This window comes from Rhineura floridana, chromosome 7 (assembly GCF_030035675.1).
Source record: "Rhineura floridana isolate rRhiFlo1 chromosome 7, rRhiFlo1.hap2, whole genome shotgun sequence".
NCBI lineage: Eukaryota > Metazoa > Chordata > Lepidosauria > Squamata > Rhineuridae > Rhineura > Rhineura floridana.
Window position 1 is genome coordinate 154,096,551 of NC_084486.1, and position 14,019 is coordinate 154,110,569.

Below are 14,019 nucleotides of genomic sequence, written 5' to 3' on the forward strand. Positions count from 1 at the left end.
AAGATCTGAACAGGGTGGTTCATGACAGATGCTCTTGGAGGTCACTGATTTATAGGGTCACCGTAAGTCGTAGTCGACTTGAAGGCACATAGCAACAACAACAGCACAGAAACTTCTTAGGAGCCTTTTCTAACTGCTTTTTGCCCCCGGTGACCTTGTGTTAACACTTTCTTATTTTCTGCTTATGCCCCCTTTTAGATGACATAGCAGAGCAGCTAATATAAAAATCCCACAAGCCCCCTTTAAATAATTTTTAGTTTAATTTTCAAAGAACTTCTAATTAAATAACATGTTGGGCTTAATAATAAAAGCGAATCAAAGTACTTATATTTAAAAACAGATATTCAAAAGTTACTTTTATTGCACATAACACTCCCCCTCCACCATATCGTCACACATCCCCCAGAGAGGGGGCTGCCCCACTGGTTGAGAAACAATGACTTAGATCACCTGGGGAAATCCTACCCATGGCACCACACTCCCTGGCACACCACAGGGTGGTGACCTGGAAACAGGCATTTTCCACCATTGACCCTCTACTAGAGAATCCCCTTCGCTGCCTTCAGCGGCTTCAGACAACTTGAAAAGATGTATCTTTTTGCCCGGGCTTTCCCTAATCCATAAGACTGGACCCTATTTTATGTGTTTGAATTCCCTGAATTCCTGTTTTTATATGCTTTTATGCTACTGTTCTACTGGTTTTATGTTTCATTTTTACTGACATTATCTCCTGTTTTTACACTGCACCCTGCTTTTTGTTGTTATGTGCCTTCAAGTCGATCACAACTTACGGTGACCCTATAAATCAGCGATCTCCAACAGCATCTATCGTGAACCACCCTGTTCAGATCTTGTAAGTTCAGGCTTCCTTTATGGAATCAATCCATGTCTTGTTTGGCCTTCCTCTTTTTCTACTCCCTTCTGTTTTTCCCATCATGGTTGTCTTTTTTAGTGAATCATGTCTTCTCATGATGTGTCCAAAATATGATAACCCCAGTTTCATCATTTTAGCTTCTAGTGATAGTTCTGGTTTCATAGTTTTAAATAAATACATTCTTAGGATTTTTTTAAAAAAAAATTATTTAAAATATTTCCATGCCAATCTTCATCGACTGATTTCAGGGCAAACAGGCAAAAGATATAGAAAAAAAATAAATGATTTTATTGTTGACTATCTCAGTGCAAATATTAACCTCTGTCCTCATGCAGTTTCCTTTCATTTCAGTGGGGTTGCCTAGGAGAAGGCGTCAGTGTTTTCTGTTTTAAAGTACTTTTCAGATCTTTTGCACTATTTTTATCTTCTGTCACTAGTTTTCTCTAAATTTGTTCTGCTGCTGGTTTTATCGTATTGGATGGGGTCGTACTCCCTCTGAAAGAGCAGGTCCGTAGCCTGGGGGTGCTCCTGGATCCATCTTTGTCGCTAGAGGCCCAGGTGACCTCAGTGGCTAGGAATGTCTTTTACCAGCTTCAGCTGGTACAACAGCTGCGGCCATTTCTGGACCAGGATAGCCTGACCACTGTTGTCCACGCACTGGTAACCTCCAGGCTGGATTACTGTAATGCACTCTATGTGGGGTTGTCCTTGAGGTTGGTCTGGAAGCTGCAGCTGGTGCAAAATGCAGTGGCGAGACTGCTCACTGGGGCAGGGTATCACCAACATGTCACCCAGCTGCTGAAGGAACTGCACTGGCTGCCCATTTGCTTCCAGGCTACGTTCAAAGTTCTAGTTTTGGTGTACAAAGCCCTATACAGGATACTTGTAAGACCGTCTTACCCTTTGTATACCCTGACAATCACTGTGCTCTGCAGGACAGGGCCTCCTGCAGATACCATCTTATCAGGAGTCTGTTCCACACAAGATAGGAAATGGACCTTTAGTGTAGCGACACCTGCCCTTTGGAATTCCCTCCCCTTAAATATTAGACAGGCACAGTCTCTGTTATCTCTTTAGCGCCTACTGAAGAGCTTCCTCTTTCAACAAGCCTTTTTAGTAGAGACCGTATCCCAATCTGTGCCTGTGCTGCAATTGCTTTTTAAGATGTTTTTAAAGATGATTTGTTTTAACATGTTTTTAATGATGTTCTGTTGCAATATATGTCAAAGTCTGTTTTTATGATGTTTTACAGTGTTTTCAGTGTTTTTGTTCACTGCCCTGGGCTCCTACTGGAAGGGCGGGATATAAATTTAACAAACAAACAAATACATACATTTAACCTTTCATTTTTTATCTCTTATTTTTAATATATTATGGTCTTCATTTTGACTTTTCAGCTGCCCAGGTAACCTTTATTATTGGGAGGTAAATAAATATTGGAAATCCAATAAATAAAAGTGTGCCCACAGAATTTTGGACATCGTTTCCCACGGATCAGGCAGGGAATTGCTGAACTTATGCAAACCCAAAGCACTGGCTCTCTATGCTTATTTATTTATTTGTTTGTATCCCGCCCTTCCTCCCAGCAGGAACCCAGAGCTGCAAACAAAGCGCTAAAAACACTTTAAAACATCATAAAAACAGATCTTAAAATACATTTAAACAAAACAGCGTTAAAAACGTTTTTTAAAAAAACAACTTTAAAAAAGGGTTAAAAACATTATTAAGAAACATATTAAGCAATTCTAACACAGGCACAGACTGGATAGGTCTCAACCTAAAAGCTTGTTGAAAGAGGAAAGTCTTCAAAAGGCGCTTAAAAGGTAGCAGAGATGGCGCCTCAAAGGGAGGGAATTCCACATTATTCCATGTAGAAATGTCCAAAAATATTCCAGACAGAGAGAGAGCAAAGTTCTGTCTCTCTCTCAAAAAAGGGATTTCCATACCAGTCCCTATAAACAAGTCATTGGGGGAGGGTCATATTTTCAGCCATTTCTTCTTCTTTGTTTCCTTCCTTCTGGCTCATTGAACTGCTTCAGTATAATGCACTAAAGACACTTCCCTTGGGGCACATTTGTGAGTGTCGTGGGGCTCCCCCTCCCCTGGATCACTCTCCCCACAGATGTGATCTGTGATCTGACGGTGCTCGGTGGTGGTGATGGCAGGCGGCTGTGGAAAAAGGATGCAATTTCAAGAAGATGCATTTTACTGGACCAGAAGTGCCTGTATTTGTGTGCGTACAGATCTCTTTCTCTCCCCCTCTGCGAACTCCTGTAGCACCCACTTTCTCCCTGCTCTCTCCCCCAAACACTCCCTTTTCTTCCCCGGAGTCTTCCTGATTGTTTCCCCTCCCCTCCTTCTCGGTCTCCCCACTTTCTGTTTGGCTGCCAGTCCAAGCCTTGAGAATCACAGAGCTGAAAGAGGAAGTGGGGAAGAGTGACACTCTTTCCCACCACCTCCTCCAGCTCTATGTACTTTTCGAGGGGCCGCGCTGGGGGTGGGGAAGGCAAGCGCTTGGGCCGCCTTGTGTTGAAGGGAGCAGTGAGTGGCAGGAGCGGTGAAGGGGCTGTTTCCAGGCAACAGTAGAAGTCCTCAAGGGGGGCATTGCTCTTATGAATACTTCTGTAGAACTCCAGAAATAAGAACTATAGTGTCTTCCATTGAAAAGGAATAAAACCCCATTTGAATTTGTGGCTGCAACGGCTGGACGGAGTAGCTCCCTTTTCCAAAATCCATCTGGAGGGCAGTCAGAATGGACCCCAGTCCGGATCGTGGAATCACCAACCTGGAAGGGGCTGAAAACGGCACCTCGGCTCTAGCCAGCCACGGCCAGCAAAGAAAAAGTCCTCCAGGGATGCAAATCACTCCAGATGACTCAGGCCAGTGAAGCTTCCCTAACATGCCATCGCTATTGTCTTTTCAGCACCTTCTTTAAACTTTCCTCTTTCAACATGCCTTCTTAGCAGAGATTTGGATCCCAGTCAGCGCCCGGATTGAATTTGAAATTGCTTTGATATATGCAATTGGTTTTTATTGTATTGCAAAATCACTTTGTACTGCTTCATAGGAAGCAATTCATAAATGAAATTGTCATCATTATTAGCCAGAAGAAAGCCAAGAATATCTATGTGGCATCACCCAGACCATGGCTTTTGGGTTTCCACTTACTTTTAACTCTGGCTTCATTATGACTTTGTTCAGGAGAGATCTTTTGTCAGCAATGACAGGATGAGCCGGATTAATATGGTTGAGGCCAGACAGAGAGATCCAGGTCACCTTCTTCCGAGTGTAAATGTGAAATTCATCCTGGAGAAACAGAGAGCAGAAGCCACTGTGGAAACCACAAGACAAAGGATCCTGGAACTGAAATAGCTGGTAAAGGCCCAGGTGGATTGAACAGGGCAGCACCCCACCCTGCTCTGCCACAGCCTCACATCTAGGAGAGGCCTCCCAAACCACATACTGGGATGAGCCTGGCACCTCTCATGGCAACCCCCCTTGAGGCTATTCCACTGATCATGTGTGTCAAATCTGGAGCTGACTGTTCTCTCCTTCCCTCTTTCTCTCTCTTTCGAGCAGATTCCCTGGGCCTAGATGCTTCTTAATGGTAAGATTTGGCCCTTAATAGTGGGGTTTTAATTCAAAGAATTCAAGAAGAAGCTTTAGAACTTTCATAATCCAAAAGTGAATATATTTAGTACTTTCTGCAGCGTCGCAGCACAGAATCCTTGCTTATTTATATAAAGTGCAGTTTCGAAAACATTGTTTTGCATCCCTCTTCCCCAGTTGCCACTGGCAGAACGAACATTTGAGAGTTGTGCAATTTGTGTACAAATGCACAGGTGTGATGGGGTTGAGAAGCAAGCACACAGGGGGCACCAGTTTTAAAGTCGTATGCTCTCAGCCTCCCCAGATGCAAATCATCTTTTTGGAACGTGGAATCCTAACCCCTTCCTCTTTCAGCTCAGACCAGACAAACCACTTTCAGGCCCCCTGAAAGGGGGTGGAGGGTGTGATTCCAAGTGCTTCCCACAAGCTTTTTGCTAATTTTCTAATGATTGAGGATTCATTGATTGAGGATTCTAAAGGAAAACCTAAAAAATATACAACCCCACCCCCCAGTACCCCAAACACACACACCCAGGCACCTGCAAACGGTTATGCTTTGTGTTTTTTAAGTTTTGTAAGTTGCTTAGAGACCCTTTATGTAGCAAGCAACCAATAAATTGAGTGTTATTTAATAGTCAGTTCAGGCAAACAGGAGGCAAATGTGCCCCGTATGTCCGGTAAGCAAGAACATGTTGCCGACTACTGAGATGTACTAAAGATGAGAGCGAAAAGAGCAGCAGAGCTCATATGACCAATCTTTTTACACAATAGAAGGCAAGGTAATGTAAAGTGAAACTTGAACACAAGATGTTAGAAGCCAGACTGAAGCTGGTGTAGCCCAACCATCTCTGTTGCACGATGGTGGGCATGGCTTGTGAATGCCCCCTCCTCCGTCCGCACAAGGCAAGACTCACATTGGAGAGATACCAAGTCCTGGAGAAACTCAGCTGTCGGGGCATTTCTGGGATCTGGAAAATGCAGCTCTCGCTAGGATGGGATGTGTTCTGTGGGTGCCGCTGATTTGGCAATATCAAAACACAGAACTGAGAAAGAGGGCCTTCCTAAGGTGTGAGAGCCTAGACCCACAGCTGTTCTCATCTCCCCACTAACCAAATTTCAGGAAACGATTATCAACATTAAATGCCCTCCTACTGTGGTTCTGAGCAGCACAACGTCTGCCTCCTCCAAGTTGCAGGGCATGCAGTTTGCCCACACGTCCCACTCCGGCTTCCAGTAAAACACAAGCAGGAGGGCTCCGCAGGACAGGATGTACCCAGCAACGCACAGGGCCTTCCGGCAGCCTTGGGTCCGGTAGCCAAATATCTCCTGCAAATAAAAGGGCATGAAAAGCATCGTACATCAAGAAATACTTAAGAATGGCCTCTTCCCACCCACACCATTCAAGAATCTCAGAGAAACTCACAAAACTCACCTGGCTGCATTGTCTGAGATGTTAATCTAAAAATGATCATCATCACTCAGCCTATGTGGAACATGCATTTCCCAAGACTAGAAAAAAGTACATCTTCTAGAATATGGAGATATGCTTGGCAAATGGGTTAAAAGCAGAGAGGTGTGTGCTCTGAGTTTGCTTGTGATGCCTAAAACCGTTCACGACATTTTGTGAAAAGAGCTTTGGGGATGGAATCTCCAGGCCTATTAATTATTATGATGACTGCTGCTGTTGTTATTTTGGTCACTCAAAGCAGCTCCACCCATCTAGAGATGTGAAGGCCCAGAAAAAAAATGAAAGGGAGGGGAAATAAGAAAGAAAAACAAGTTTTTCCCCATTTTTTCTGAAAAAAAAACAGAAAAAAAGCACAACAGTTGTTTTTCCCCAATATTTGTTCTGGGCCTTCACATCTCTACACTTACCATCTACATCTTTAAGCATCCGGTATCCACCTTTCCAAAAGACAGAGAAAGGGAGAGAGAAGGAGAGATGAAAGGGAGACTTGCTATTTCAAATCTGATCTACTGTGCTCAATGTTTTACCATTGCGTTAGATTTTTTCCAGTTTTCAGTTGTAACCTTCATGTGCCTTCAAGTCGATCACAACTTATGGCGACCCTCTGAATCAGCGACCTCCAAGAGCATCTGTCATGAACCACCCTGCTCAGATCTTGTAAGTTCAGGTCTGTGGCTTCCTTTATGGAATCAATCCATCTCTTGTTTGGCCTTCCTCTTTTTCTACTCCATAAGAACATAAGAAGAGCCTGTTGGATCAGGCCAGTGGCCCATCTAGTCCAGCATCCTGTTCTCACAGTGGCCAACCAGGTGCCTGGGGGAAGCCCGCAAGCAGGACCCAAGTGCAAGAACACTCTCCCCTCCTGAGGCTTCCGGCAACTGGTTTTCAGAAGCATGCTGCCTCTGACTAGGGTGGCACAGCACAGCCATCACGGCTAGTAGCCATTGATAGCCCTGTCCTCCATGAATTTGTCTAATCTTCTTTTAAAGCCATCCAAGCTGGTGCCCATTACTGCGTCTTGTGGGAGCAAATTCCATAGTTTAACAATGCGCTGAGTAAAGAAGTACTTCCTTTTGTCTGTCCTGAATCTTCCAACATTCAGCTTCTTTGAATGTACACGAGTTCTAGTATTATGAGAGAGGGAGAAGAACTTTTCTCTATCCACTTTCTCATTCTGTTTTTCCCAGCATTATCATCTTTTCTAGTGAATCATGTCTTCTCATGATGTGTCTAAAGTATGATAACCTCAGTTTCATCATTTTAGCTTCTAATGACAGTTCTGGTTTAATTTGTTTAACACCTAATTATTTGTCTTTTTCACGGTCCATGGTATCCACAAAGCTCTCCCCCAATACCACATTTCAAATGAGTTGATTTTTCTCCTATCCGCTTATTGGTATCATTACATTTATAAAAAAATACCCAGTGTTTATGTTTAATGGGCCACAGGTGAGCTGTGCTTGGCATACACCACGTGTGCACCTGATCCTCAATGCAATTATGATTCCTGAATCACAGATCCTCTTCCCTTTGCATCTCTGGAAGCGTTTGGGGCACAGAAAGCAAATAAGAGAGGGCCTGGGTGTCCTCAATGGTGAAGCATTTCTCTGTTTAAAAATCATTTTATTGCTACTTATCAGTAATATTATGTATTTAAATGTCATGAGAAGAGCCCATAGCTCAGTGGTGGGAGCTCGTTCTTTGCATGCAAAAGGATCCTGGTTCAGTCCTGGACACTTCCCCTTAAAAGGCCTTGAGGGATCGGCGCCAGGAATGGCTTCTCTCGCTCTGGACTGTACTCAAGAGCAGCTCCTAATCAATACTGAGCCAGAAGAACTAGCGGCCTCTGGCTCAGGATCAGGGAACTTTATATCATAAAGTCTTTTGAAATCTTTAAACCTTGCCTTGGGACCACACAGCTGAACGATGCCACATTTGGGCATCTGCCCCCCACCAGGGGACCAAGGGCCACTTGGGAGGCTACACCCTCTGCCTCCCAGGAAGAACGTCCAAGGAAATTGGGACGAGGTGGGGGGAGACCAATGTGGCCACCTGCATCGGCCAGGGAATTGCAGCCGCTCCAAAGCTGCCTTTCCTCTTCTTCCCTCTTGGATCTTTTTTCCTTTGTATCACATCTGTTAGACTGTGAGCCTGCCGGCGGGAACTGTCATCTTTTAATATGTGTAAAGTGCATAGATTAGTGTAGGCACTTTGCATGTGTCAAATAAATATAACAGAGGGCAATTGCGATGTTCTCGGGAGTATGCCCTCCTCCACTAGCATCGTTTGTGGGTTCAAAACCTCCCTAGCATGAGTCAACACACTCTCTGTTCATGCTCCTTCCTGCAAGCCTTTAATGGCAGCATGATAAAGGCAAACAAAAGTGGCCTCACCCAGATTAATGGTTTTGGAAAGCTGGTGTTTTCATCTAGGTTTCTGAAATTTATTTCCGTCTGGGTGGAATGGTTCGTATGATTTGACAGTGTGACGGTCTTGGGGACATAGAGTGAGTGAGTGAGGGGGAGAGAGTGAGATGCTTGTACAGCACATCCAGTTCAGGGAAACTCTCAAGGGCGATGCTTGAGGGAGCCAGTTACCCTTTGCAGTGAGACTTGGAGCCACCTGGAAGGAAATTGGCTCACTGGCTGCACTTGTGTGCTTTTCCAGGTTTATTTCCTTGGAGATCAGACTGCAAATGCAACTACATATCCTGGGCAGGGCAGGTGTCTTCTGAGTTGAGGGTGTAAGAGAGTGAAAGGCTTGGAGCTGTGTAGGGTGGTGTCACTGCAATGAAGAGTGTGTGTGCTGATGAAGCAGGGGTTCATGTCAAGATGTCTGAGCCACTAGGCCAAAATTTGGAGGCTGACAGCCTGCTTTTGCCCTCCTCGGAAAGCTGTGCCGAGATTCCCCCTCTAGCTCCATTTCAGGGGTTTTGGAAGCTGTGGCATCTCTGGGACAGGGTGCTCTCTACGCCAGGTCCCTAATGAAGAAATGACAAATATCCAGCCTCCAATTGCCTCTGCTTTTAGACGCAACATTTAAAAGTCACACTGCAAAAAAGGAAAAGTGGTGAGGAGGGAAGAGGAAAATACAGAAATGCAGGCATCAATTCTTATAGACATAGATGATCTTATAAGGATCAGCCTGAAAGGAAACAGTTCGGGGGGGGGAGCCAAACAGAGCTGGACTCTGATGAGAAGCTCATAAGCAGGACTGACAGGGATCGCCATCTCATGGGAGTTGGGTTGCCAAAGGCGCATTATGCCTGAACATAGAAATTTCATGCTTACATATCATTGCTAACAGCTTTTGGATCAACCTATCCTCATAGAATTTGTTTAACTCTCTTTAAAGGAGTGGTGGGCTCTGTGACGCCCTTCCCTGGCTCTCCCTGTCAGGTTCCTACCTGCTCGTGGTTACTGCCTGTCTCTGGGCACCACCAGGGACTCCACCAGTCCGGACTGTCCTTTTTTATGGTTTCCCCGCTCTAGCACAGATCTCAACAGATCCCCCTGCTAGGCAGCACCACCAGTCACGTCCTATAACCAGTAGTCCCAGAGACTCTGCCTGAGTCTCTCTATCAGGTTACCTCTGTGACTGCGTGCTAAAGCTGTCCCAATCCCTTTGATTTACTCAGACTGCTTGTGGTGTTATTCTTCCCTTCCCCGCTGCCACCATTTGTTATCCTTCAGCCTTGGTCATTACCTTACCCTCCCTTCTGGTCTGTGAAACCCCAGCCAAAAGTATTTATTGAATAACAAAGATAACAAGATTTCTTTAAAAGGCACTTAAGCATATGGTTTCATCTATCCCTGAGGTACTGGTCTTAGTATTAATCCGAACTCCACCCTCTCCTCACATCCACCAACTCTCCACACAATCTCCTCTCAAAACCCACCAAAACAACCCACTAACATTCACCACCACACAGATTCCACTGTCATTCTTCCTTTTATACTGTCAGCCATTTTAAACATTCAGCCAATCATCCAACATTCTACTGCCCATTCACTCCCCCTTCCTCTTTCATTCCACTTACCATGTATCTCCTATACAAACAGCACTTACCATATATACACTAACAGAAGAACATCACATTTCCCCCCCCTTAAAACAACGGCAGAGTATTATTCCTGTTCCAGGATTTATACGTCGCGTTAACAAATAAAATAAGTTTCTCTGGGGAAAATGTCTTTCTTTGTTCCTCCGTCTGGTCACGTCACGGCAGTCCCAGCCACCTGCCTTGACAGTCCATCGGGCAGTACATTATCCTTGCCTTTTATGAACTGGAAGTCCACTTGGTAGTCTTGTAGGGCCCAGGACCACCTCTGCAGCATAGTGTTATGGTTTTTCATAGTCTGCAACCATAACAAGGCCCGATGATCCGTTGTTACCGTGAATCTTCGTCCCCACACGTATGGGCGCAACTTGTTCAGTCCCCACACGACCGCTAGGCACTCCTTTTGGACCGACGAATAGTTTTTCTCCCTCGGCGTCAGCTTGCGACTCAGATACGCCACTGGATGTCTGGTGCCTTCTCTCTCCTGCAGCAAGACGACTCCCAGCGCGAGGTCTGACGCATCTGTAGCCACGATGAATGGTTGTTCATAGTCTGGTGCTATTAATATGGGTCCTTGGCACGAGGCTTGCTTCAGCAGATCAAAAGCCTTCTGACATTCATCCATCCATACCACACGCTCAGAACACTTTTTCTTTGTCAATTCATGCAAGGGGATATGCACTGCCTCTACCTTGCTCCATAAGGGGGTGACTTTCCCACTCCCCACCCCATGTCCTACACAGATTACTTCACTCACAACTTTCCCATTCACACAGCACGGTACAGATCTGACTGGGGCATGCTCTCCAGTATCAATGGAATGTCTGGCTATACTGGTTCGGCCAGGTTTATTGCCAAAGAGATTCCTATAGGTTTTCAAAACTCGCAGAATCTCTTCTTTTACTTCCTCCTTCACCTCCTCTGACCATTCCAATTGATCTACCCCTCCTTTGTCTTTGCTTTCCTGTACCAAATCTGGAAGTTCAGGCCCACTTCCCTCAGGGAATAAGGTAACTTGCAACACCTGTACATCCCTGGTATGGTAAGGCTTCAACATATTTACATGAACCACTTTGCTTTTGTTTAATTGGTCTGTGGTGATTACATATGTCACTGTGTCAAGCCTTTCTCTGATGGTATATGGTCCTTCCCAGTTAGCCTGTAATTTGTCATGTTTCCTGGGTATGAACGCCATAACCATATCTCCCACATTATACACACGTTCTCTGGCTGTTCTGTCATACCAGTAACTTTGCTTCTCCTGTGCATGACTCAAATTCTTTTTCACCACCTCCATCATTGATGTTAATTTATTGCGGAATTCCAATACAAAATCTACTACAGATGTTTTGTACTCTCCCAGGGTTCCTTCCCATGAATTTTTTAATAGTTCCAAAGGTCCCCTCACTTTTCTAGTGAACATGAGTTCAAAGGGTGAGAAGCCTGTTGACTTCTGAGGGACTTCTCTGTATGCAAATAAGAAGCATCCCAAACGTTCATCCCAGTCTTGTGGGTGATCTTGAACATAGCTTCTTATCATGCCCTTCAAAACGCCATTGAATCTCTCTGTTAGCCCATTAGTGGCGGGATAGTAAGTAGTGGTCTTTAGATGTTTTAGACCACAACATTTCCACATACATTGCATCACTTCTCCCATGAATACACTGCCTTGATCCGTCAGCACTTCATGAGGGAAACCCAGCCTCATAAAGATTTTTAATAAAGCCTCTGCCACTACAGGGGCTTCTACAGATCTTAGTGCTTCTGCGTCTGGGTACCTGGTGGCAAAATCCACCACCACCACTAGATATTTCTTGCCATGCCTTGTGGGTTTGGAAAAAGGGCCCACCAAATCTATTCCCACTCTATAAAAGGGTTGTCCAATTATAGGAAGGGGCTTTAAGGGTGCCTTAGTCTTTACTCCACTTTTTCCCACCTTTTGGCATATACCACAAGATAGACAATGTTGTTTTACATCTTTGGAGATGTTTGGCCAATAATAGTGTGCAGCCAATCTCCTCTTGGTCTTTTTTATTCCCAGATGTCCTGCACATGGGACATCGTGGGCTACCTCTAGCAATCTGGTTCTGTATTTGCTAGGTACTATCAATTGCTTCACTGGTTCACATTCATCCTTTCTCTCAGCAGGCATCCACAGTCTATATAAAATCCCATTCTCACACACAACTTGATTCCTCAGTTTGTCAGTGAAAGGAATCTGTTGGGTCAGGGCTTGCTCCTTTATTTGATTCAAACTGGTATCCTTATTCAGTTCTTCTCTGAAATGCTCTGTCTCTTCCCCAGAGACCAGTTGATACAGTTTGTCTCCTTCAGCAGGCCTGCCAAGGGTTGCTATGGGGACCTGAGGCTCGCAAACAGATTCCACCCTGTTTGTTTCAGTCCCCCTTAACATGGCTTCTGTTTCTCTGCCAAGTTGCTGTCTGGTCACCACATATATTTTCCCTTGTGCCCCCATAACATCTCTTCCCAATATCACTGGTTCTTGTTGTTGGGCATTAATGCCTACTTTATATCTGCCCTCTCAGCCTCTCCATGCCATTTTCACCAGGGCCACAGGCAAGCTTTCTGGTTGACCCCTCACTCCTTGGATATTCACTGTTTCCTGAGGTAATATTTCTTCAGATTTTATTAAATCTGGCCTCAGTAACGTCTGAGCGGCACCAGTGTCAAGCGATGCCCAATAATTTGCCCCTTGTACACTCACTTCCTCTCTCAGACTTGAATCAAGGTCTGTTACTTCTGTCCAGTTTATCTGGCAGAACTGAACCTTTTTTGTGCTTAAATCTTTTGGTTCTATTTTTACTGCCCTTGCCTGAGCAGGATTACTAATGGGGTTGGCAACCTCACATTGAAAATGTAGGTGCCCCGGTCTACCACATTTGTAGCATAATTTCTCCTCTGTTTTAGGGTACACAGATCCACTCTGGGGTGTCCTGTGCCCTTCAGATTTTAATGGACTCACTCGCTGTGGCACCACATCCTTTCTGCCACCATTATATGGTCTGGGTTTAAACTCTCTTGATGTTTTCCCCACCCAGCCAGTTCTGTTGAAGGCAAAGTGATCCGCCATCTCTGCGGCCTCCTGCACCGATGTAGGGGATCGGTCTTTGACCAGGAGCCTTATTTCTGGTGGTAACTGATGGTATAATTGATCCAGTATCATGAGGCTTTTCTCCTCTTCCACTGACTGAGCTTTGGCACTACTCATCCACTTTCCAAATATATCCATCAGCTTTGCTCCCAGTTCAACAAAAGACCTCCCTGCTTGGATCTGACAGTTTCGGAATAACTTTCTAAAGTAGTCAGGTCCCAGTCTGAACCTTTTGTATACTGCCTCTTTAAACTCAGCATAGGTGACGGGCCTGTCTGAGGGGAAATATTGGTATACCTCAGCCAATTCCCCTTTGATCAGGTTTGATAAATACTGCATGTATTTATCTTCAGGTAGCCCCCACAACTGAGCTGCCTTTTCAAAGGTTGTGAGATAAATTTGAGTATCTTGACCAGGCTCATACACAGCAAAGTCCTTTGGAGTAATTTTTATTTTTGCTCCATCTCTGTCTTTCCTTGTCTCCTCAGAGTGAAATTTCTCTCTATCCAATTTTAATCTTTCCCCTTGTATCTCGGCATCCACTCTCATTCTCTCAGTTTCCATCCTCAATCTCTCAGTTTCCATCTTTAACTTCTCAGTTTCTAACTCTCGCTGTTTATCTTTCCCATCAGCTTCGATCCTCAATCTCTCAGTTTCCAACTCCCTCTGTTTTTCCTTCTCTGCACCTTCCATCCTCAATCTCTCAGTTTCCAACTCCCTCTGCTTGTCTTTTTCATCAGCCTCCCTCCTCAGTCTCTCAGTTTCCAACTCATGCTCCCATCTTAACTTCTCTCTCAAGTACTCTATATAAGCGGGATTGCTTGAGTATCCTTCTGGGGTCTCTTCCCTGACAGGTTGTTTTTGCTGGGCAGTTGCAAATCCTGTAAGTGCTACCC

At 44.8% G+C, this 14,019-nt stretch overlaps 1 protein-coding gene across 1 annotated transcript in view; it reads right to left on the reverse strand.

Moving 5' to 3' along the window:
- LOC133389730 (probable cation-transporting ATPase 13A4) overlaps nucleotides 1-14,019 on the reverse strand; it is a 69,855-nt gene that overhangs the window by 44,633 nt on the left and 11,203 nt on the right. Inside the window, 3 exon segments of the mRNA XM_061637756.1 lie at nucleotides 2,922-3,043; nucleotides 4,043-4,180; nucleotides 5,636-5,809. Of these exon segments, the coding sequence (XP_061493740.1) occupies nucleotides 2,922-3,043; nucleotides 4,043-4,180; nucleotides 5,636-5,809 (434 nt within the window).